General features: G+C 33.2%; 1 protein-coding gene across 2 annotated transcripts in view; it reads right to left on the bottom strand.

Moving 5' to 3' along the window:
* LOC120413371 (serine/threonine-protein kinase tousled-like 2) overlaps window positions 1-25,145 on the bottom strand; it is a 201,370-nt gene extending 176,225 nt beyond the window's left edge. Inside the window, exons 1-3 of one of the 2 annotated variants that reach the window (XM_039574155.2) lie at window positions 24,723-25,145; window positions 15,930-16,128; window positions 8,197-8,282 (exon numbers count right to left, since the gene is read on the bottom strand). In XM_039574155.2, the coding sequence (XP_039430089.1) occupies window positions 8,197-8,282; window positions 15,930-16,104 (261 nt within the window). In that variant the 5' untranslated portion in view covers window positions 16,105-16,128; window positions 24,723-25,145. The remainder of the gene's footprint in view (window positions 1-8,196; window positions 8,283-15,929; window positions 16,129-24,722) is intronic. The other variant, XM_039574157.2, reaches the window with a different exon arrangement.
* Between the last annotated feature and the right edge of the window lie 1,020 nt (window positions 25,146-26,165).

Here is a 26,165-nt window from a genome sequence, read left to right as displayed (position 1 = left end):
ATGTACCTATTTTGGACCTACATTATTTTTTTATAATTTTGAATAGAAAAACCAAAAGCAGTTGGATGGCATCGATTAATAGTTTAGATCTGCACAAAATAATAATAACAAGCTATCTTTCCATGCAATAGGTCGAAAATAGGAGCAAAGACCCAATATTTTTAAAATTCGCTGCAGCACTGTCAAAACGCACCATGTTTCGTTTTTTTGGTGGCTACCAAAAGTGAATCCTGAGGCCAAGGATACTTCTCCACCATGTGTGATGTGTCTGCGTTGGTACGCCTGTTCCGTTATATGTGAACAAATATTTATGTACCATAAACTCATTTCCCGAGCGATGATATTAAGTGTGGCGAGAAGAAAACACAGATTCGGGGAGGAAGGGCTATATGCTTTTGAAAGGGTGGCCACCGCCCCTCAAAAGTTTCTCCTGACCCTCGGACACTAAACTAGAAGAAGCTTTTGCTTTGCTGTCGCTGAAAAGTTATCAGATTAAATCGTGTTCCTTCTTTCATTTTCCGCCATCGAAGCAATTTATTACACGAGGACCGGGGAACTCTGTGCCCGGAATACTAATTTGATTGGAGGCACAGTAAGAAATCTTGCTTCTTAAATTTTAATAACAAAGCTGATTTCAATCAAGTATTTCTCACCGTGCAACCGTTACGCCAATTTTCTGTTTCACACCGGCGAAGTCGCCTTAGCACCTCGCAATGAAAAAAGGCGGAAGAAGCAAGGACGAAGCTCGGAAAAGCTGTTGGAGCTTTTTGGGCAGCCTCCTGACCCGATCCGGGGCCCGGTGATGATACATAACCGAAAACGCAATTTTGGCAACCTCGACTGTGTGCAGCAATATATCTGTGACACAGTGGCGTCACAAAGTGCGCCAATTGCGGGGGTAAAATCGTAGCTAACTTAGGCAATTCCTTCAAAAGACCAAACTGCACGTGCCGCACACAAAGTGCGCCAATTGCAGAGGTAAACTCAAAGCTTATTTTTGCAAATTTCCCCTTTTGGACGCCACTGTCCGGTTGGTTGTTCGCAGAACTCAACCAGTACATATGACTGCCGGCAGTGGAAAATTGCAAGCTTTTCTCGTTTATTTTCGCATCGTCGTCGTCCCTGTTCACCCCGGCGATGCGTTGACTGCCTGAGAGTTGTACATAGAGAGACTAACGCAGTGCATTTTCACTTTTGATTTTCCTCTGAAGTGGAAGTGGAAAAGGGGAGAAGGGTTGAGACTGCATCAGTGGGCAAGGATGCGTTCACGCGCGTTGCAGTTCCGGAAAATGGCTCCCCAAGGAGGATGAGGAGGAGGAAGAAGAAGCAACTCTGGATGGTCCTGGGATCGCAAACTGGGAGTTTTCCCGGGAAGCCGGATGGTGGTGATGATGGAGGATGGCCTAACAACACGCATATTTATTGGTTTGATGAGAAATTGGTGAGATGAAAGGGGAGGGGTGTTGGTTAGTAGTAAAGGGTAGAGAGTATGTTAGGAAAAAGTAGTTTATTGATTGGTTCTCTTTTTCGAACGTGGGAACGACTAGAAAACGTGTTTCTATGTCTGCAAAGAGTTGATAATGTTTTTAACGAAACTTATTCTCAAAATTTGTAGGTTTAATAGATTTTTTTTTGAAATCTATAAAAAAAATGATAGTATTATTCCTCCGGGAATGATGACAGATTTTGTATAAAAAATAATGTGTTATATTACATCAGAAACTGGTGATTTTTTAACAATTTTTGGTAAATCTTCATCAGGTTCACATTTTTACACGTTTTTTTTATGTAATACTACTCAAAAAAGAGGTAATATTCAACCTACCAAATTTTCATCCTCCCAAAATTCAACAGAGTTGTTTATCTACACAGGAAAAAAATGACTTTTGAAGGTTGAAAATTTGGTTGGTTGAATATTACATCTTTTTTGTGTAATATTACATACAAAATGTGTAAAAATGTGAACCTGATGAATATTCATCAAAAACTGATGAAAATTCATCATTTTCAGAGGTAAAATTAATCTTTTTTTTACACAAAATCTGTCATCATTTCCTGATAAATATTACCATCATTTTTTTCTGTGTAACCTACACAGCAAAAAAAAGTTGAATTTTGGAATGTTGAAAATTTGATTGATTGAATATTACTTAGGCTGGTACAAATTTAATTTTAAAGTTTTTATCTTTTAATAGAAATTTAAGTGCAATCAGCTGAAATCAATTTAAAATGTATTCCCCTGCATTAGAATCATTTATAGCATGTTTGGGTTAATTTAAAAATGTTTTGAATTTTTGAAAATTTTCGATGTCTACTATCGCGAAATGTTTTTTATTTCACTAACATTTTTGTTTTTGTGAAATCTAACATTTTTTGAAAACTAATGATTGCAAAACAACTGAACTAGTGTAAAATGCATTTTAAAATACTTTTTCCATGCAAATGTAGAAACTATGGCTTGTTATTTCAATATTCAAAATAAAAAATATCATGGTACTATTACATCTGGGAAGGGGTACATCTTTTATGTCAGACAAAATGTGCAATTTTACCATTGAAAATATGTAATTTTACCACTTTCCTGGTGTAATGTCACTTTTTCAGTCTAAATTGAGATAAAAATAAAATCATAAAACAGGTAATATTCAACCCTCCGAAATTACAGCTTCGAAATTTACACATTTTTTTACTGTGCGCAAGCAACAAGTCCTCGTGGTACAGTGGTAAAGAGTTATACTCTCAACCAAAGTGCTGCGGTTCGAATCTCGGTGTACACAGAAAAAAAAATTAAATTTACTCGACACGGAAAAAAATAATCACATGTAAACTCAGTTGATGTAAACTTGAGATTCGACGTAAACGGTTGAATCACACGTAAAATCATGTGCAAAAGTGTTACATCATAAATGATGTAACATTCGTAAATATTTTTTGTGTGTATGCATAAAGTTTTTTTGTGAGCATACACACACATTTTTATAAGTTAAAAACACTGCACAGAGAAAAACGATGGTAATATTCATCAGGGAATGGTCACAGATTTTGTGTCAAAAATAAAGTGTAATATTACATCAGAAACTGGTAAATTTTCATCAAGTTTACATTTTCACACATTTTTGATGTAAAATTACTCAAAAAAGAGGAAATATTCATGATTTGTCTGCTCAAGTTTGGGTGTAGTCTTTAGAACGAATATTAAGGAAAAACTACAATTCTTCCCAAACCGATTTCAAAATCCAAAATGGCGATCCCATAACTTTTCCCAACAAAGGCCACATCGTTCTCGACATCCGCACCGTCGTCGCTTCGCTAATGAGCAAATATATGTATGCGAAACCAGCGACGACGACTTCCTCAATCCTCAATATCCAGCGGATGCATTTCCCTCTCCCCAAAGTTCTTGACGAAGGCAGACGAGGCAGATAGGGTAGGCTTTCCCCATTAAAACTAAATTAAATTAATTTTCAAACAATATGTCTCTTCTCTCGGGTTCTCTGGCGATTCCGCGGGTTGTCGTCGGAGGGGCGTTCCGATAGTAGTTTTGCTGTTTGGTCAGAAGAGTTCTAACCTGGTCGTCACATCCCTTTTCGGGAACAAACATTGCAAAAGGTAGTATCAGCAGTTTGGTAGTTAGAAATTTTCAAACTGATGTTACGCCCTTTTCCAATGTTACTCCCGAGAGCTTTGTGTTATTGTGTTTTTGTTGTTACTCAACCTGGTCGGCTCCCACTTCACTTCTCCACACTCTTGTAGTTGATGTGGTGGGAGGGGTGGAGAAAGTGAGAGAACGAACGAATCATCCCGAAAAATGAACCAAGCGCCAGAACGAGAACGAGAAGGTTATGTGTAAGGACCTCCTCTTCCTTCTCATATCCATCCTCTACCACCCACGTGGGAGGAATTCGCAAACTCCCGGAACAGCACTTATGATACTTTATGGTATATAATAATAAGGTGCACTCTCTCCTGAAGGACCATACGGTGCTGTTTCTGCTGCACCCTGCACTCGCAAGAGGAAAGTTCACTTGGCGCTTCTCGCGAAGTATTTGCAGGGTGGCAACTCTTTTTATGTCCAAATGTTAAATAGAAACCAATTAATTCCATCGTTTTTAAAAAGGTCTAAGCTTTTCTAGGGCCTATACACAGTACCTCTTTTATGATGTAATTTTACCTCAATTTAGACTTGAAAAATTACATTACACTAGAAAAGTGGTAAAATTACACATTTTCGGAGGTAAAATTACACCTTTTTTTCTGACATAAAAAATGTACCCCTTCCCAGATGTTATATTACCATGATTTTTTTACTGTGTGTGTTTAGAGAACCTAATTCAAAACACTAGGTTCAGGCTTATTTTGAAACAGTTTGATTAAAAAAATTATATAGAAAATAATACGTTAAGAAAATAAATTTATAAGTGAGATTGCGCATTTTTTTCGGGATATTTATATTTTATTTTTTTATTATTTGGATGAATTTTTGTCCATGCATTCACAGTAAAAAATGGTGTAAATTTAGAAGATTTAATTTTAGGAGGTTGAATATTACCTCTTTTATGATGTAATTTTAACTCAATTTAGAGTGAAGAAGTGGCATTACACCAGAAAAGTGGTAAAAATACACATTTTTAGAGATAAAATTACACATTTTTTCCGACATAAAAGATGTACCCCTTCCCAGACGTTATATTACCATGTTTTTTTTACTGTGATACCTATGTCAAAAGAAGTCATTTTGCATCTTTAATTTTTCCATACATGTCTTCATACAATTTTTGAGGCTGGTCATACAAAATGGGTACGTAAATGTATGCAATTCTGTATCTTGAGAAGGGATATTCTGATCGATTTGGTGACTTTGGCAAAGTTTTAGGTTATGATTAGGGCTTTTTGGGAAAATAGGTACAAGGAAAAACAGTTTCGCTTTTTTTATTTAAATTTTTATCACAAAAAGTTAAACTCCCAAAATACGTATTTTAAAATTTTCGATTTTTTACAGGTTTTAGGGGGCAAAAAGACATCTTTTGAGGCATAGTGAATGATGGTGCAAAATCTGCACTTTATTGAAACATTTATCAAATCATGTTCGATTGCAAAATTTATTTACGTTTAAAAAAAAAGTTTTTTTAACCACATATTCGATATTTTTCGAAAATTTAAAACTCTAGAACCAGATTTTGCAAGACGTCTTTTGTATGACCCCAACACAGCACATATCGAAAATTTAAAAATACTTATTTTGGATGTTATTCAGTCTAAATTGAGTATTGAGTTAAATTCAAACATAAAAGAGGCAATAATATTTTTTTATATTTTTTTAAATAGTCTTAATATCAAAACATATTGATTTGCTTGTTTACGTGAAAATCTTAATACGTTTTCTTTAGGCTTATTCAAAAACAGGCAAATTAAATTTGCTGTGTGATATTTAAGTATTGTTTCTATTTAAAAATATGTTCGCGAAAATTCTGCTAGAAATTATACCCTTAAATAATTCCGGATCGGCAATGTAACTAGTGATTAAACTTTATTAGAAAATTAAACAGTTTAACAACATTTGGAATGTTTAAAATTTGGTAGTTAAATATTACCTCTTTTTCCATGTAATTTTCCCTTAACTTATTTCACACATAAAAACAGTTAAATTTACACAGTTTCTAAAGCAATATTACACATTTTTGCTGGCAACATTCCCAGATGTAATACTGAAATGATTTTGTTTACAGTAACACAGTAGGAAAAGTAGAATTTTGGAAGGTTGAAACAATTATTTGAATTTTTTGTCTTTCCGCCTTCCCTTTTTTTCTTCAAAAAAATCAGGGGGAAGTTGTTATTTACCTGTACAATCGATTGTAAACCATGTAACATTAATTACACAGTAACAAATTGTGTACATTTAAAAGGTTGAATTTTACCTCTTTTATGATGTAATTTTACCTGAATTTAGATTGAAAAAGTGACATCAGACTAGTGGTAAAATTACACATTGTCAGAGGTAAAATTACACATTTTTTCTGACATAAAAAATGTACCCCTTCCCAGATATAATCTTACCATGACTTTTTTTTACTGTGTATAGACCGGTTATTTAGGAAATTTTGAAATTTGAAAGTACAACTTTAGAAAGAAATGTATTTTCATGATTGTTTTTTTTAATTGGTAGAAGCATGATGTATTGTATAAAGCCATCCTTGATTTATTTTTATGTAAAATTTCTGATTTATAGTTTTTTATACACAGTTTTTTTAATGTCCCCTCCTCTTTTTGACCAGGGCCAAGGGAAATCTTAAATAGAATTTGTACTTGCCTTACCTCTTATACCAACATTTATGAGGAATATGTAAAACTACACGTGAAAAGATGACCTAATTTTTCCAACGATTTCCAACAAAATAAGTAAAATAAGGTCGTTCCAGATTGAATTTAACAGGTTTTTTTTCTATACGTACTATTTTTACGTTTATATGATTCCATTACACAAATGATTGTTAAAATTGATCTAGAAAACTTACTAAAAACACAACAAACGGTGTCCAGCACCAAATTGGAAACTTATTGGCCAGTTTCGGTTAACCTGTAACCGGTTCTCGGATGGCTTAAGAAAGGTTAACTTGACTATTTTGATAAAACCCCTAATTATGGTACTTTTTTTATTTTTTCCAATAAATTCTAAATTCCTAAAATTAAGTTTCCACCCTGACTGCGTTGCAAAATTGCATTCAGACTCAAACCTCGATCTCGTTGCAACAGGACCCATCGCAGTAGGCCGCTGCAGATTCATCCGATGTTGATGATGATGATGTGACCGGGAGTCCGGAGCCCAGGACCCGGTAGTGGATGCATCTGAACAAATATCACGGATGATGGTGGCGGCGACCGACCGACCGGCTCTGGGTAGAAAAACAACAACTACGAGAAGAGCTTCCGGGAACAATGGCACACAAGGCGCAGCAGAAGGTTGGTTGGGTGACATGAACCCACACACATACACACGCGCGAGGGAATGAATAATCATAAAATCGATATTTAACAAGAATTTGTCTATTTCTATTTGGGATCTACTTGACGAGTGTGCCTTGTTTCGGGTTGTGAGGCGAAACTTGCAGATTATTTGGGCTTTTGCGCAGTCGAAAATCATTCAAATAATTCGGAAAATTTCATTCCATGTCCCTATTTTGGGCCTACTCAATCGAATTTCTACTCATTATGACGCTATCTTGCATTCTACGGCCAGCAGCTTGCGGTGCGTAGCAATACACAGATTTGGTTGACAGCTGCGAGCTTTTAGCCCGAAAATACATCCATTGGATTTTATTGTAAACAAACTTTTGAAATCATGATTTTAGCAGCTTAAAACCGTTTTTTTCGGTTAGTTTTATCGTTAGAATGCAAGCTTGTGAAGCTAAGCTGCTTTTGACAGTTGAAGATAATCTAAGAAAATGATCTGGGCCGAGAACCTTGATAACAATTCTTGAATTGAATTTCAAACAAAAGATAACTTGGAATAATCTTTCAATCGACGGAATCAACATGTCACTTGGGTCCAAAATAGGTACTCTAGTCCAAAAAAGAGGCATTACTCCTACAAAATCTCACTTTTTCTAACATTAAGGCAAACACCATCTTGTCAGCATCGTACCCCGGACGCTGCAACACAAATCATGTGTCTTTTCCTTCCGGATGATGATGATCATCATCATTTTGACGGTTGACGATGATGATGCTGGTGTACTTTTTTCGTCTCCTAGCTGGTGAATCCGTGGAAAACCAACTACACTTTCCACCTTTACCACCCACTTTTTTGAGAGTCGGAGAAGGGGGGGCAAAACAGGGCGAGAAAAGGCAAAAATGGGAGCACATTTTTGCGAGTTATTTTTGTTTTCCCTTTTTTTCCTACCTCGCTTCCCACGAATCTACAAACTCTACGACGAAAGCGAGAGAGAGAAAAAGGAGAGAAAGGTGTCCTATTATAAAGGTTTCAGCTTCACTAGGCGATTCTGTCGTATTTTTTCAACGGAATCGGATGGAGGTGGGGTGGGGAGCAACCTTCGATCGATAACGGCCAAGCTGCTTCAAGTTCGCCAAAACCCGGAGGAGGAAAAAAAACACAACGTTTCACATCTCACCCCACTTGGGAATGTCCAATAGGAAGTAAAAAGAGGGAACAGTTGTAAAAGCAACAAGCCAAGCACTTACCCTAGCGCCCAAGAATCGAGCTTCGAGCAGTTCCTGCTTCCGAGGATCGAGAGCCGCTTGGAAGTGTTCCATCTTGATTGATGCACCTGAGGAAAGGAGAAAAAAATGATATAAAAATATATAAAATTTATGATTAATTATATCTGCATTCTGTTTCACTTAAACATTTTAGAAGATAAAAATGCACAAGCAGATATAACATTGCACAGTAAAAACATGGATTTTTTTATGCTAATGATAAAGGATTCAAATTCAAAATATGCCGATTTTTTTTAACTGATTGTTGGTCTGAAATTTTAGGATACCTATACAAAACAGTTAAGACTCAATTATCCGAAGTCCCCGCAAACTCAAATTTGATAAAAAGAATAAGAAAAAAAAGACAGGAAAAAAAGTTTTGTGGAGTTTTTGACTGCACCGTAAAAAAATTACTCTGGGAATATTGCAAGATTTTATATTTTATTACTTTTTTTTTGTGTAATTTTACCTCAATTTATATTCGAAGTACACAGAATCTGTTCACATTCCTAGAAGACAGAAGTGATATTACCATGATTTGTTCACAGTATTCGCCAGCTCTCCAAAACGACCCGACTCCACCGACTCTGACTTCGGCTTCTCAGAGTATGTAAATTTACATATGTTTATGTGTAATTTTACATAAAACACCTAAATTTAGGTAAAAACACATCGAAAAGAGGTTAAATTCAACCATAAAATTTTACAACTTGTCATATTAAACTGTTTTTGGCAGGATTGCGGAATAGGCTTTATAAAATTAGAAAAAAAAAAACTAACTTAATCCACCTACAGGGTTGTTACGGGAGAGTCGAAAAAAAATCCGCGCCAAATCCGCGCCGACCTAAAACCCGAAACCGCGCGAAATCCGCGCCATATAAAAAAATATCGCGACCAACATTTGATAATTGACAAAGAATTTGATAAAAAAAAAAAAAATCTCGTTTTATGTTTGAAGGCTCCAAAAGAATGAAAGCAACAAGTCCATTAAAAAAAAAAAAAAAAAAAAAAAACCTCAAGAGACGGTCAAGGAAGGGTCATGAAAAAATCTACAAAAATACAATATTTAAAAACCTAAAAAAAATAACTTCAAACTATAAGCTCAAAAATAAATCAAAATCTAAAATATTAATATGATAAAATTTTTAATTTTGAAAGTCTAAAAATTCAAAATCTAAGAATTTTTATACAGTTTGTATTCCAAATTTCTCGCTAAAATTTCACTCCGAAAGAAATTTCATTTCCGATATTTTAAATATTTTCTTCTCATAATTTCAAAATCTCTAACATAAAATATGACTTCAAAAATTGTGGCATTCAAGAATTTAAGAATTTAAGAATTTAAGAATTTAAGAATTTAAGAATTTAAGAAAAAAAACTATTAAAACAAAAAAATCGAATTTTTGTCTTTCTGAAGCTTTGAATTTTGAATGTTCTGATCTTTTAATTTTCACCAAGAATGTTTAAATCTAGAAAAAAAATATTTCTAAAATTCGAAAGTGGAGGCCAGCTTCTGTTACGTCCAATCAAGCTCATATTTGGCGCCCACCAGAACAAGCCCCAATAATCGTTTTTGTTACACATTATAATGTCTATATCTTCGGGAAAAGTTTGTAATATTTGATGTACAACATTAAAAATTGAATAAATCCAGTATAAAATAAAACAAAAATAAGGTTAAAAATCATTACTCAAATCAAAAGAAATTAAATATTCAGAGCTGGAGATGTGAAAAAATGACAAGAAACATATTAAAAATAATTTCTACATAATCAACATCTTCATTTTTCGATGGTTCGTACTCAGAAAATACAAACAAACATTTTCAGAAGAAAACTCTTGCACTCAAAGGAAAAAAAAACAAATTCTCGTAATCCCTGATAATATTTTTCTTAATAACTTGAAAGTAATTCTATCTATCTCAATTAATTTATATATCAAAATTGCCATCCGCGCGAAATCCGCACCTGAGCAAAATTAGCCAGCAAATCCGCGCCAGATCCGCGCTATCCGCGCGAAACGCGCCATCCGCGCGATCCGCGCCGTCCGTAACAACCCTGGTCACCTATGTGGTTGGAGCCTTCCTCACGCATTACCATTGATATGATGGGGTTGGACACAAATTACATCTATTTTTTAGATCCGGAATAAAAAAGTACATAAATATCACTTAAGTGGCTATATCTCGAGACAGGGTTGCCAGATCTTCAATGTTTTGGACTCGTTGGAAATGTTTTTTGATAACCTAACCAACGATGGGTTGGATGATGGATCCGGACATAGTTTTCATGCATATAAGTGAGATCCGGATATATGTGAAAACACATATATCCGGATATAACTTTTGAACTACTTATCGAAACTTCAAAAAATTCAATAGCGATGTATGGGACCCTAAACCAAGTCGAATGCAACCGGTTTGATTAAAATCACTCCAGCCAGTGCTGAGAAAACTTGGCAAGAATTTTGGGCAGATGCATACACACACACACACACAGACATTTGTTCAGTTTTCGATTCTGAGTCGATAAGTATACATGAAGGTGTGTCTCTGAGCGCTCAATACAAAGTTCATTTTTAGAGCAGGATTATAGCCTTACCTCAGTGAGAAAGGCAAAACAGGACAAATGAACCCATATAAAAATACTTCAAATTAAAAACATATAACAAGGTTAGTTAACTTTTTCGTAGAGTGAAGGTGGCTCCAAATTGTTACACAAGCGAAAAAAAAAACAAAACATTTCTCAATTTCAAGTTAAATGTTAAGAATGTTGCAGCAATAACTATCGACAAAAAATGCTTAAACATATTTTTATCTACACAGTAAAAAAAACTTTAATTTTGGAAGGTTGAAAGTTCGATGGTTAAATTCACCCTCTCTTTGTAATTTGAAAAAGTTAAATATGTAATTTTACAGCAGGAACTGGTAAAATTTTCATCACTTTGTATTAAGTTTCACTTTTACACATTATTTTAGGTAAAATTCAATAAAAAGAGTGAGTATTCAACTATTAAATTATAAAGCCTGCAAAACTAATCTTTTTTTACTGTAAATGCCACCGTCAAAAATTTGCAAAAAATCCATGAATTTATAAAAAAAAAACTGGTATCTAAAGTTTTACGTCCAAAAAATATTTTTTTTTGAAAAAGCTTAAAAGTGCCTTAAAGTATTTGACAAACAAACGATTTTCAATGTATTCTAAACAGTTTGCAACCGATTTTATAAATTTAATTTTTTGATTAAAATGTGAATTAATGCTTCAATATTTGAATGTGAAGAAATTTCGATGGAGGTGGGACAAACATTTCCATTAGCAAAAAATCCACGATGTTTCGATTTGTATTTTTTTCAGAAATTACACTGTAAAAAAAATTATGGTGTTATTACATCTGGGAATGGGTGCATCTTTTATGCCAGAAAAACATGTGATTTTAACTCTTAATATGTGTAATGTTACCATTTGTCCGGTGTTATAACATTTTATCAACCCAAATTAGGGTAAGTTCACATCATAATGGTGTAACAATACATCATTAATTTTACTTAAATATTTTTTCCTTTAAAAAATCACTTTTTTACTTTGTACGTACCTATTTTTCAGCCATTTTAACCTATTCAAAAGGCTTGGGCAATTTCAATCTTGAGATATTGTTTTTATGTATACATCGAAACAATTGATAAACAATGTGCTCGAGGCGGGGTTCGATCCCCCGTCCTTTGGATTGGTAAGCAAAAATGCTAACCACTAGGCCATGACGACTTGGTGAGCTTGGACTGGAATTAGGAATACTATTACAGAGAGCGGGTTGTGGCGCTATAACCACGGCAAATAGTGTCCAGGGCATTCGTGGAAATACAATGTCCCATCCCAGAGGGTCCCGGAGTGCCAAACCTTCTTAGCATGGTGCTCCCAACGAATACAACCTAAAAATCTCGGAGCGTATGGTGGTGTGTCCCCACGCTTCTTCCTCTCCTGTCGATTCAGAATTGTGTTGTTGTTCGAACACTCTGTGCTCAAACTCAACCCAATTACGAATCATCTCTGCGATACGGCTTTACGCAGTAGGCCTGGCCGCTTTAACGCTTGTGATGTTTCAATGCATTCTAATGCAATGGCGCACTACAAATGTTAATAAATGACAAGAAGAGTGCTAGGCGTCATCTAACCTAAGGCACTCTCCAGGATCCCTTCGAAAGATTGGCTGCGCTAGGGTCTGATTAGATTAGATTAGATTAGACATCGAAACAATTGATAAACAATGCAAGTAAAACGGTTAACAGTGTGGCCACTCAAATCTGATTTTCAAAATCCCGACTTATTTTCCTAACCACAAATATATTTTTTTATTTTCTTATAAAAGTCAATATGCGCACAGTAAAGAAGTAATGCATATAGCGGATTACAAATGTGAAGCCGTAAGTTCATCTTTTTTACATGTAAAATTAGAAGAAAAAAAAGCCAGAACATGTCTAAATTTTGCATAGAAAAAAATAGGTTTCACAGTTGAAAACAGTTTATTTGGTAATATTATTTTAATTATAGATGAAAGATTTTAATTTCACAGATAAACAGGTAAAAATAAACAAATGTGAAATTCTACATATTCTATGAGATAAAATTACACCTGTGAATGAACACATTTTATCTGACACAAAAGTTCAAAAAATGTACCCATTCCTAGATGTAATTTCACCTCAGAATATGTGTAAAATTACGCATTTTTGTACACAGATAAAAAAATCATGGTAAAATTTCGTCTAAAAAGGGGTACATCTTTTATGTCAGAAAAAATGTGTAATTTTACCTCTGAAAATGTGTAATTTTACCATTTTTCTGGTGTAATGTCGCTTTTTAAGTCTAAATTGAGGTAAAATTACATCATAAAAGAGGTAATATTCAACCTTTTAAAATTACACCTTACAAATTTACACAATTTTTGGCTGTGTATGTTTTTAGCTCGTTTGAAAATATTTTGTTTTTGAAGCAATATTACATCATAAACGAGGTTATATTACACCCCAAAATTATACACTTTATAAATTTACATAATTATTTACTAATTTTACAATATATATTTTTTCCGCCTGACTTTTTAAAGATTTTTATTTAAAAAGAAGTCGGTCCAGAAAGGGTTGTTTAGAGTGTCGAAGAAGCAATCGTCAAAGAAAAGTGAAATCAAGTTCAAAAAAACCAAGATCATAAAAAAAAGTTTAAAGGGACTGAAGAATCTAGTGCGTTCAGCGGAAATTTCCGAATCCCGGGAATTTTTATATTTTTTCCCGGGAATTCCCGAAATTGAAAAATAAAACTAATTTTGGTCTGGAAATTCAGATTTAGTTAAGGAAATAGAACAGCTGAATATTTAGAAATCGATAAGAATTTAAAAGCTTTAAAAAAAATATTTGTCATATATCAGCATTACATTGGCTTATTAGGGAAAATTGTTAAAATTTTAGTTTACAGATTCGCTAAATGCCTAGCGCTTTCAATATTTTCTATTTAATTTTATAAATTTTTAAAAAGACTGAGTATTTTTTACGTATATTTATGATTTTAAATTTGGAAAAAAACATCATATTTAATTATTTTTCATAAAACACCAGCATCTTGGCAAATCAGAACAAATATAACCCATTAGGACTCCTGTTCAAATAAAGTTTTTGTCATAATGTTTTGATTTTTTTTCATTGATTTCGGGTAAAGCAGGACATTTTTTTTATTGACTTCGGATAAAGCAAAATTAGTACTCCGGTTTCCATTTTTTTGCACTTAAATCTCCTGTACCTATTCAGACTGTAGTCTCGATTTTCCCCAGTCGGCAGTAGTGACTTAAAGATAATTTGTACAATTTGTTTTATATAAAATATGAAATTTTAAACTTATCTAAAATATTACATTGACTGGTATCATTTTATTTGCTGTCATTTCCGTTTTTTTATACATTTTCGAAGATTTTTTTTAGGCTGAGGCAAAAAATATAAGACTTTTTTAAATTCAATCACTCGGATAATTTTGTTTTGTTCATTTCAAATCCAATCCAACATTTTTAATTTCTTTTAAGCTATCTCAAAACTGTTTTCCTTGCTTCCATTGAAGTGTAGTTTATCACCAATTTATAATTTTGAGTAATTTTATGATTTTTAGCTTGAATATAATAAAATATACAGATTTTATGACTGTTTCAAAAATTTCCCGGAATCACGAGAATTCCCGGGAATCAAAAAATATTTTTCCCGTTTCCCGGGAAATTCTAAACCCGGGAAAATTGGACGCCCTAGAAGAATCCATCAAAGAATTAAGAGGAATAACAAGCCAGGGATAATCGTCGAATTAAATGTTTTCGGTATTTTACATTTTTTTAATAATTTAAATAAATTCATTGTTTTTTTTTTGGTTTTAAGTCCGGATAGTTGTACAAAACAATGTATTCCAACTTGTTTTTTGAGGAACTAGAAGTAAAAACTAGTAAAAAAATGTGTAGTTTTGGAAGATTGAATATTACCTCTTTTATGATGTAACAAGCCTTACCCGAAAAACTTCGTCTTTTCCTTTTTTCGTTTGTTGACGTCTTTAGCTTTTTTCCTTATTCAGCCTCCTGTGATCAAAATTTGAGTTTACGCAACTTTTCCCATACAATCTGAAGATTTTCCGGAATCGGTTCCAGAGTGGTCAAAGTTGTAACTTTTTTGCGTAAGAACCTTCCTTGGGCTTATACAAACCCAACGCAACAAAGAGCACCTCGATCCGACGCTCCGTATTGAACTGATTCGCGTTCGAACAAAACCGTCGAATTTTTTTATATATATAGATTTTACCTCAATTTAGACTGAAAAAGCGGCATTACACCAGAAAAGTGGTAAAATTACACATTTTCAGAGGTAAAATTACACATTTTTTCTAACATAATAGATGTACACCCAAAGTTAAAGAACGAGGGGATAGTCCTCCCGAAAAGAAACGTGAGAAGAGTACTATTTTGCGAGAGTATAGACCTCTCGCGTGTTCATTCGTTCATTGAAACAGTTCATCCTATTCAGTGGCTTATATGGACAAATGACCGTCACTTAGTCACCGAACCATGGTGGTCCATACGGCAAAGGCACGGTTCAATATGCCGAAGGTCTTGGGTTCGAGTCTCGGTACCGGTACTTTTTTTTTGATAAATGAACTTTTTTGGAAAATGAACCCAGGAGTAAAGTACTCTCGGTAATTTCGGGATTTATCCTCTTCGTCCGCACACAGTAGAATTTTACTACCGAATCGTGCTCGTATGCCGATTCCCAGTTCTGGGTGTACCCCTTTCAAGATGTAATATTACCATGATTTTTTGTACTGTGTATGATAAATTATAATGTATTCACAAAAAAATAAAATATAAAAAAACTTACTAACAAGCTATATAACAAGATTAAGTTTTGTAAATATCAATATTTGTAACGAGCATAGCATAAAGTTTAATCATTAATTTTGATATTTTTTTTTTTCAAGGATAAGGACATAATAATGCAATCCAATTTTATTTTTTCATTATTTTTACCCCAAATTAAACACTACCAGCGCAGCAATAACAGAACAGAACGAACGGAAGTCCGGAACAGTTTCAAATGAAATTTCGAAAAATCGCTAACGCAAAAAGTATGCCTAAACCAAAACCAAAAACTAAAAAGTTCGGCCACCAAGAACGCAAGGAAAAAGCTCTCTCTATGGCCTCACCTCCTCCGCCTCCGGTCCGCACTCGACGTCTGTCACTCATTCCGGCCGAGCTGGCGGTAGTGGTGGTTCGACGTCCGTTCGTCCTGCTGCTGCCGCCGGTTCTTTCGTCCGCACGACGACCTCGGCCCTCGACGGTGCTGCTCAACCCGGGTTCAGGCCATTCCGAGGCGTACATGCAAAACCCCGTCGTTGTTTATTCCTGGAAATTTCGGAAATTTTAACTCTCTATTGGCAGCCCAGGGTTAATGATGGCAAGATTTTCCCGTGGCAAATTGTGCGTTTTTCCGAACCACGCCGCGTGCGTTGAATCGTTAAACTATTTTTAAGCCGGGTCCGCGGTATGGGGCTAAAAATAAGCCATCGATTCATTCAGAGATTGTTGGATTGTTTTCTCTCGAGGGATGGCGTTGTTGTTGTTGTTGTCGTGTAGAAATTCCCCGACCCAACGCTTGTGACTTGTGAGTAAGAGCTTTCTTTTCACTTGCAAATTATTAGCGATGATGGCTGATGGTTTAACGATGTGATTGATGATCTCAGAAAACCATTTTAAGCGTGCAAAACATTAACGATGTGGTGAGTCTGTGAGATTCTAAACTGACAGCATGAAAATCAACATTTTGTATTTTTATTAGAAAACAATGTTCTTTGTCATACTGGTCATGTCTGTAACATAATTATTCCACGTGGCTTTTGATGGTTTTTGCGTTGGTGTCACTAGCAGAAGGTTCAGGGACCAAATACCGGTCGATCCTCTTGACTATTTGGAATTAGTAATTGAACATAGAATACGCTCTAAAATGCGACTTGAACCCGGTTGGATTCGAACTCGGACCATTGGATTAGTGATCAGGGACGCTTGTTTCATGATTTTCTTGTTTAATTTTTAGTATTTTAATTTGCATTTATCTAGTTTATTTTTTGTTTGTTTTTGATAGTATTCGGCCTATTCTACCACCTCCTATCATTACATTTTGCCTTTCTAATTTTTTCATGTTTTTACAGTCACTTTTTCAATTTTTTGCTTGTTTTTCACAATTTCTGCTAAAGAATGGCACCATTATCATTTAAATTGTTAAAAAATGCGAAATTACTGTATTCTTCTTTTTACTTAAAATATAGGAAATGTTAGTAAAAAAACACAGCCAAAGTTGACCCCTAAAAAATTACATTTTTAAAAGCATTGGCAAAGTCACAGAAACAAGTCAAACTTCCAAACCAAAAACACATAATAGCGACTCAGAGAGAAAACTTAAGGAGGTATTAGACTATGAAAAACAAACAAACAAACAAACTCGCAAACTTGTTTGCGTCAAACTCGCAAACAAAAGCAAAATGTATGCACACAGAAAAAAAAATGATGGTAATATTCATCAGGAAATGGTGACAGATTTTGTGGCAAAAAAAATGATTAATTTTACCCCAGAAAATGATGAATATTCATCAGTTTTTGATGAATATTCATCAGGTTCACATTTTTACACATTTTTTATGTAATATTACTCAAAAAAAGAGGTAATATTCAACCTATCAAATTTTCAACATTCCAAAATTAAACTTTTTTTTTCTGTGCAGGCTGACGTTTCTGCAAACAGGGCAGGCAAACTGTCAAGAATTTCCAATTTTTTTGTTTGTTTGTCACAGTCTAATATACCTCCTTTGGAAAATGTTTTTAAATTAGTTAAAAGCTTTACTCTACATAATATTTCAAGGATCATTATAAAATTGACAAACATTTTTAAGAAAAAAAAGATGACAAAAATAAAAAAAACAAAAGAATTTTTCATTTCTAGAGTATCTTTTATTAAAAGGTCCTATAAACATAATAGCTTATAGGACCTTTTAAAAAAATCCTAGATTTTGTTTTTGGTCTATTTGTTTATCAAAAAAAAGCTTAAATCATACTTACAGTTATTATTCTTTCAGAATTTCGAATTATCTAAGAATTCGCGTTATATCAGGGTGACTACTCAAATCTCATTTTCAAACTCCCGATAATATCCCGATAATATCCCGATAATAATATGCATATCTTATCTAAAGTATGCTTTCAAAACTAGAACTCTTTATAAAAAAAAATAATTCAACCATCGAACAAAATTTCAAAATAAGGCCAATGCAAAACTCTTCAAAATTGGTGCGAAAAATCAGGGGAGGCAAAAAAAAAGTTTTTTCAAAAACTGGAAAATTCCAATGGAAATCTAATCAACACAAAACAATCTGAAATACCTTTTTCTGCGTTGATAAAATGATAATCATATTTAGCTTGTTTGGGCTTGTTTAAAAAGATTTTGAACTTTTATGAAATTACAATGTTCAGCACCGCAAAAGCTTTTTTTCTCGCAAAAATAAAATTTTCTTAAATACTTAGAAATTTTGGAAACTTATTATTGCAAAACAACTGGACAGGTGTATAATTCATTTTAAATCACTTTGGTCAGAGTCGAGGGACATAAACTTCAAAAAATATTTGCAACGGCCAATTAAAAAAAACAAATTATTGAAAATTAGAGTAAAAAAAGAAGAAAAAACCCAAAAAAAACTTCAAAATGGAAGAATACAAAGAATCAGTCTATAAGAAATAACCAAAAACTTAACAATAAAATTTCAACGTTTATGTTTAAAATTGCCATACATAAAGATTTTGATATTTGGTTTTAACTGGAAATAAAAATAAAGATAACTGAATTTTACATGTTTCATAACTTATTTTTTGTTATCGGAGAGCGCTTTACAGTTATTATACTTTCAAAGTATTTGAAAATATCTAGGAATTCGTTTACCAGGTTCCCTTTTTTATTTTTATAAATTTTTATATTTAGGGTAATGTTGATTTAGGGTAATGCGTTGTTAGCATTTAAATATATAGAGTTATCTACGTGTGCATGTATTGCGTGTACGTACACGAAAAAGATTGAGGTTAAATTTTGTATTGTTCAGCAAAACAAATGGCGTGCAAGTGTGCGTGAGCACGGGCTTGGATAACTCTATATCGGAATTAAAGGGAACAGCTCTTCTCTTTGTATTCACAGCATTTAAAATGTTTTAATTCATTTCAATTAAAAATCTGGACAGATAAGAATCCATGTTTTATCACTTATTTCATACGAAAAGATTGGAGAGACAAATCTTTCACACATATTTGTAATCAATTAAAACAACATGTCAAGAATTACATAATTTCAGGGTTGTTACGGACAAGTTGAAAAAAAAATCCGCGCCAGATCCGCGCCGACCCAAAACCCAATCCGCGCGAAATTCGCGCCATATAAAAAAATAAATTCGCGACAAACATAGAAGAGAGTAACATAATGACTATTTTTTTTAAACGAAAAAGAATAACTTAGAAAGCATTTGGATCAGTACCGTTGTGGATTCAAATCCCACCTGCACCAACCTTTTTCGCCACTTCTGAAAGATTACTAGCAGTTGATGTAACAATTTAAATATCATTGCTTTGAAAACAATTTCAGGAGAAAAATAAAATTTTATATTCAAAAATTTAAATTAAACCGCAAAATTTAAAAATCTAATGATTTTTTACTCGAAAATTCTCGCCAAAATTTTACTCCGTAAAATCGAAAAACGAAATTTCTATTATTTTCTTTTCTATAATTTTCTAACTAAAATATGACTCCGAATATGATCCAAACTAAGAAAATGGCTAAAATTGTGGTATTTAATAATTTAACAATTTAATAATTTAATAAATTAATAAATTAATAATTTAATAATTTAATAATTTAATAATTTAATAATTTAATAATTTAATAATTTAATAATTTAATAATTTAATAATTTAATAATTTAATAATTTAATAATTTAATAATTTAATAATTTAATAATTTAATAATTTAATAATTTAATAATTTAATAATTTAATAATTTAATAATTTAATAATTTAATAATTTAATAATTTAATAATTTAATAATTTAATAATTTAATAATTTAATAATTTAATAATTTAATAATTTAATAATTTAATAATTTAATAATTTAATAATTTAATAATTTAATAATTTAATAATTTAATAATTTAATAATTTAATAATTTAATAATTTAATAATTTAATAATTTAATAATTTAATAATTTAATAATTTAATAATTTAATAATTTAATAATTTAATAATTTAATAATTTAATAATTTAATAATTTAATAATTTAATAATTTAATAATTTAATAATTTAATAATTTAATAATTTAATAATTTAATAATTTAATAATTTAATAATTTAATAATTTAATAATTTAATAATTTAATAATTTCATAATTTAATAATTTAATAATTTAATAATTTAATAATTTAATAATTTAATAATTTAATAATTTAATAATTTAATAATTTAATAATTTAATAATTTAATAATTTAATAATTTAATAATTTAATAATTTAATAATTTAATAATTTAATAATTTAATAATTTAATAATTTAATAATTTAATAATTTAATAATTTAATAATTTAATAATTTAATAATTTAATAATTTAATAATTTAATAATTTAATAATTTAATAATTTAATAATTTAATAATTTAATAATTTAATAATTTAATAATTTAATAATTTAATAATTTAATAATTTAATAATTTAATAATTTAATAATTTAATAATTTAATAATTTAATAATTTAATAATTTAATAATTTAATAATTTAATAATTTAATAATTTAATAATTTTTTAAATAATTTGATAAAATGGTTATTAATATGATCTCTTAATATCTATTGTTTGTTATATTAAAAAATGCCTTGGAACCTTTGATAGCCTGTACTGAGCTTAAAAAATAAATCTAAGGGTTAAATCCAATCCGGAACATACCCTAGCAATCATTTATGTTAATCCTTCTGTTTAAATTTTTGGAAAAAGTTTGAAATATGATTAAGAAGATAAAAAATTGAATGTATCCTGTGAATAATAACATAAAAATATTTAAAACACGTAAGCAAAATTTATATAAGATATTATGATACATTTTTAAAAATAAACGCGCCTTGAAGATTATTTCGAAGTTTCGTATTTTGTATTTTTACAATCAATAATTTGCAGAAGAAAATGTACTTCGTTACTTCTTAGAAATTGATGTTTTTGCACTCAACGAGAAAGATTTATTTTTTTTGAATTGGTAATAATATTTTTTTTGTAACTTGAAAGAAATTCTATAGTTCTCAATTATTTTATTTATCAAAATTCTATCCGCGCGAAATCCGCGCCTGAACAAAATTAGCCAGCAAATCCGCGCCAGATCCGCGCGATACGCGCCATCCGCGCGATCCGCGCCGTCCGTAACAACCCTGTAATTTTTCAATACTTTGATTATTTTCAACAAGTTTTATTTTTTTTTTACTAAAAACGAAAAATGTATGGATTTTATAGGATATTTAAGGTTTCCAATAACTAAAAATTTTATCTATTTATTAGTTTTAAGTTTAAGCTATTTATTTATTTTATTAAGCTTTTAACCTACGCTCACAAAAAAAGTTTGAGTAAATTAAAGAAATGGATTTTTTGTCTTATTGAAAATGGCACAATTACATTTAAAAAAAATTTAACACAAAAAAAACTATTGACAAACTCAAATTGGAATTGTTTCCAAATATTCAATCAGAACCATAACTTGACGTTGGCCATAATCGTTGAAATTAAGCTATATTTTCATATTGATTATGCGTTAACTTTGTTGTTGTTTAAAGTTAGATGTTGTTTTCGCTTCGCTTCGCTAGGAGACGGTGATTTTAGCGGATTGCAGACTGGATTTTCGCCATGTGATGCGATGATTGTCTAAGCCCAAGTTGCCTAGGAATCGATAATTGGGAATAGAACCAATTCCACCTGAACCAGATTCTCACCACCATGGCAGCCGTCCATTGCCGGCCGCTCCCATCTCCACCGCGCACCAGGGACAAGGATAGGGGATTTGGAAGACGGGAAGTGTTGATGCTCCACTTTTTTCAGAGTATTAAGGGAAAATCTCCACGGTATCCTCAAGTAAGTTTCGCTTGGAGTTGGACAGTTTTTTTTTTTTTTTTTTTTGGGAAGGTGAATGGTCTGAGGAGCCATCCTAGGCGAGTAGTAACGACCGTTTGCATTGTTGTTTGAATTCTTCGTGTGTTCTCATTTCTAATGGGAAAGCTTTCAATTCTTCTCATCTCTTATTGGATGAATTCTATCAGTCGCCCAGGCTATTTATAGCGAGGTATTTATAGATTCAATTTCAACTACGCTTGCAATCTTGCATGCAATCTTGTTTGAGTTCTGATGTTCAAACTTGCATTCAATTTGATTCTTTGTCCGATTCTTGGATTCAACTATACCAGTCTAATTCCTCCTCAAGCTACCAATGCTCCACGGTTAAGTGGAAAGCATTTTGCTTGCCAATCCTAAGGACAGGGGATCGAACCCCGCCGTGAGCTTTTCATGATTTTCCATTAATTCCAAATTCAATGAGTCCAGAACTTTCTCGTTGGGAGCAGATGGGTATCGAACCCAGAACCATTCGCTTATAAAGCGAACATCGTAACCATTCAGCCACGACCGCTCCTTGTTTAAAGTTAGATGTTGTTTTTATGATAAACTTAGTCAAAAAAATAAAACAAAACCAAAAATATTTGGGTTCATAAAAAATTATTAAGAAAATCTGTGTCAAATTCTTGCCATCATCTAATTTATTTATTAGTATGTATTTTTTAATGTAATTTCTTCAACAGCCTTAAATAGGTTAAAATAGTGCAATTTAAAGTTAGTTGCTGAAAAAGAATAGAGTGAAATTAATTTGAAAATTGTACAAAAAAATATAAAATCATTCAAGAGATGGAAAATAATTTTCAGACGAGTATCCTAGGGATTCCCGATTTTTGCGGATTTGGCGAATTCCCGACTTGAGTGGCCACCCTGACGTTAAAATAATCATTTTTTTCATTTATTTTAAGTGGACACGTTTAGATTTAATTTAAGAGTTATGTTTTTTCGATACATGAAAATTTAGCTCTTTTTTATTTACGTGCATTTTTATTTTATTCGAATTTTTACATACTTATAGAAAAGTTTACGGATATCAAGAATATGGGAAAATATATTTGCAACTACTTAATAAATTAAGTTTAAAGATTTTGAATTATTACTGCAAAAAAAAGTATTATCAAACTTCAGTTGGAATCGTTTTTTCCAACATTCAAGCAATGTGACAAAATGGAACAAAATAATAACATTACGCTGGTCATAATCGTTGAAACTCTATGTTACACTTTAACATGTAAAAGGAATTTAATAACTTAAATAGCCATTTCATACTTGAATAGATTAAAATAGTGAAATGCAGCTTATATTTTATGTTAAGTGCTCATAACGATTTCAGTGCAAATGATTTGAATTTTGTAAAAAAAAAACAAAATTATTCAAAATTTGATTTTTTTTTTTTTCGAGAAAGTATGCTCGGAATTCCCGACTTTAAGAAAAAAAAATCAGAATTATTCAGGTTTTTTTTTATATTAACAAATTCCGGACTAAAGTGACCACCCTGTTTAATGGTATTTGGGTCCTTTTCGTCCCTAAACTTTTAAAAATCGCTAACAATCCAGTTTTCGACCAAATTGCAATCTTTTGGTCTCAATTGAAAGCTTTAGAATTCCCCTTTCCAAACCGAATCGGGAAAACTATATTTGGCCACTGTGGAACCGTTTCCAAAAATCCGGAACGTTCAAAAATTTCCTTGTTTACAGTTTTTCACGTTTAAACAATATTTTTGTTGAAATTGCTGGACAAAATACATTAAAAATACCAATCATGATAGCTGGGACTACATAGAAATCTAATTGGCCAGTTCCGGTTAACCCGGAACCGGTTCCCGAATATCCGGAGAGCGGCCAACTTGATTATTTTGATGAAACCTCGTCATGCGACATATCAAACTTCGTGAAATTGAAAGATATGACAATCTACGGTCATACCATTGTTCTCTGACCCATCCTGGTCACTTCGGAATCGGTTAGCGGTGGTCCCTTAGGGAACAATTCCGGAATATGGGAAAACCCAACCATCCGACATATCAAACTTAGTTAAATTAAAAAATATGACAATCTACGATCATATTATTGTTCTCTGACCCATCCTGGCCACTTCGGAACCGGTTACCGGTGACTCTTTGGGGACACTTGCTAAACATGCAAGAAACCCTATCGTCCGACATGTCAAACTTCATGAAATCGAAAGATATGCCAATCTACGGCCATGCCGTTGTTCTGTGACCCTTCTTGGCCACTCCGGAACCGGCTACCGGTGGCCCCTAAGGGGAAAATTCCGGAATATGCTAGAAACCATATCGCCCGACATGTCAAACGTCATGAAATTGAAAGATTTGTCAATCTGCAATAAATGTGATGCTGGAAAGGTACTATTTTGAATGTTCTGGGTCGTTCAAAATGTCCTAGAATACAAATCTTGGAGTCTACCACCGTAACAACAAGAATCTACAAAGATTTCGATCATGGTTTATATTCAGTGATGTTTCTTGGACCCTTTGGTATCACCATGGACTGTTTGGATCACTTTTAAGATCTTTTGGGACCTCCATAGTGTCTTGAATCACAGAACATGGAGTCTACCACCGTAACAACATGATTCTACGAAGATTTCGGTGGAAGTTCACATTCAGTAATGTCCCTGGGACTCTCCGGCATCACTATGAACTGTTTGTATCGCCTTAACAATCCTTTGGCATCCAAAATATTCAATAAGTTTGTACTGGAGTAGTCAAGATGGGTCCTTAACCGGACACCGAAATCACTCACCTCGCCCCGCATGAAGTAACAATGTTTCACGATTCGTAAAAGATTGACCTTCCGCAACGGCACCGCATTCACCACAAGCTTCCGCAGCACCACTTTTCAACACAAAACACTCCGGTTATCGTTTCCCTTCAAGATTCCCAACAAGTTGGATGGAGAAGGATCACCTTTGCTGGGGACTCTCTTCCTTATCACCTTTTCAGCACTGTTTTTTTTCTGTTGTTCAACTTTATGTTCACTTTTTGTTTCGTCTTTGAAGGATGCGCAAACTTTTCGCCTTAAATATGGCTGCCAATTATTGTACGCACAGTGAACAAGGCGACCACACTAATCAGCCCCCGATTGATTGCAGATTAATCCGTCCGATGGCCATTTTGCGAATCTCCTCCGGGCGGGGGGTTCCGGCTTTTTGCGGGGGTCTCGCCGCTCGTCAGGGCTGAACTCTCCGAACTCCGCTCGAAGCTATTCTGGTTCTACAAAGTGGCCATTTGGTGTAAATCAGAGTGCGCGATTTGCACTGAATTTAGTCTGATGATGGTACTCAATTGAAATTAATTTCCCGTTTAGTGGCAGCGATTATTTACACACACTTGACACTTGCCCCGATCCGAATCGGTCCACAATCCCGCGGGGTAAACAAACCGATTTCCCCCTCGTAATTCCAAGGGGAATTTTCCACCGCACAAATTCGCGAAACAATCTTCCAAATCACCAATCGACTCGCGAAAAAAAATCTAATCTTTTCCACCGCAGACACAGTGCCAAAGAGGCGCAGTCAGTGTGAAATGTTGTGTTTTCTTGTTTCGGAATTATTCGCTTCCTCTTCCTTCCCTCTGCGCTCTCTGTTGTTGATGTTTTTGACAGTTCTCCCTTCGCGCGCTCTCACCAACACACTCACACAATCGCAGCAGGCCACCACCAAAAAAAAATCCTTGCCAATTTCACCGGAAACCGTTGCGAACCGTGCCGGTTCGGGCGGAAACGCGAACCACCGCACCGGGTGACACTTCCGGCGCGCGGAGGGCAATGTTCCGACGCGGTTTGGAGCAGAAAAGTGCACTTTTTGAACGAATTTTTGTCGCAAAACGTTCTCGAACCGCGAACACCTTCGTGACGGGCACGCACACTACGATGCAGCACGCACAGTGTTGGCGGAAATTTGCGTCAGCGGGAGTCTGTATAGGGGTGGTGAAAAGTCTGCATGATTGTGTCGGTAAAGTAGGTTGCGAAAGAGTAATTTTGAACACGCTTGTTTGGAAGAGCTCAAATTTATGAGTTATTTTTGTTCAGCCGAACCAAATGAGTTTTGGGAGAAAAAAGTTTCGTTTATGCAATAATTATTGCAATTGCTTTTAAAATTTAATTTAATTTAATTTGAAATTATTGAACTCAACTGTTATTTTGCTGTTATGTTTTGTAAGAATCGGCATGAACTTTGGAGTCCCC

The sequence above is a fragment of the Culex pipiens genome, chromosome 1 (assembly GCF_016801865.2).
Source record: "Culex pipiens pallens isolate TS chromosome 1, TS_CPP_V2, whole genome shotgun sequence".
NCBI lineage: Eukaryota > Metazoa > Arthropoda > Insecta > Diptera > Culicidae > Culex > Culex pipiens.
This window is presented reverse-complemented; position numbering and strand designations above follow the sequence as displayed.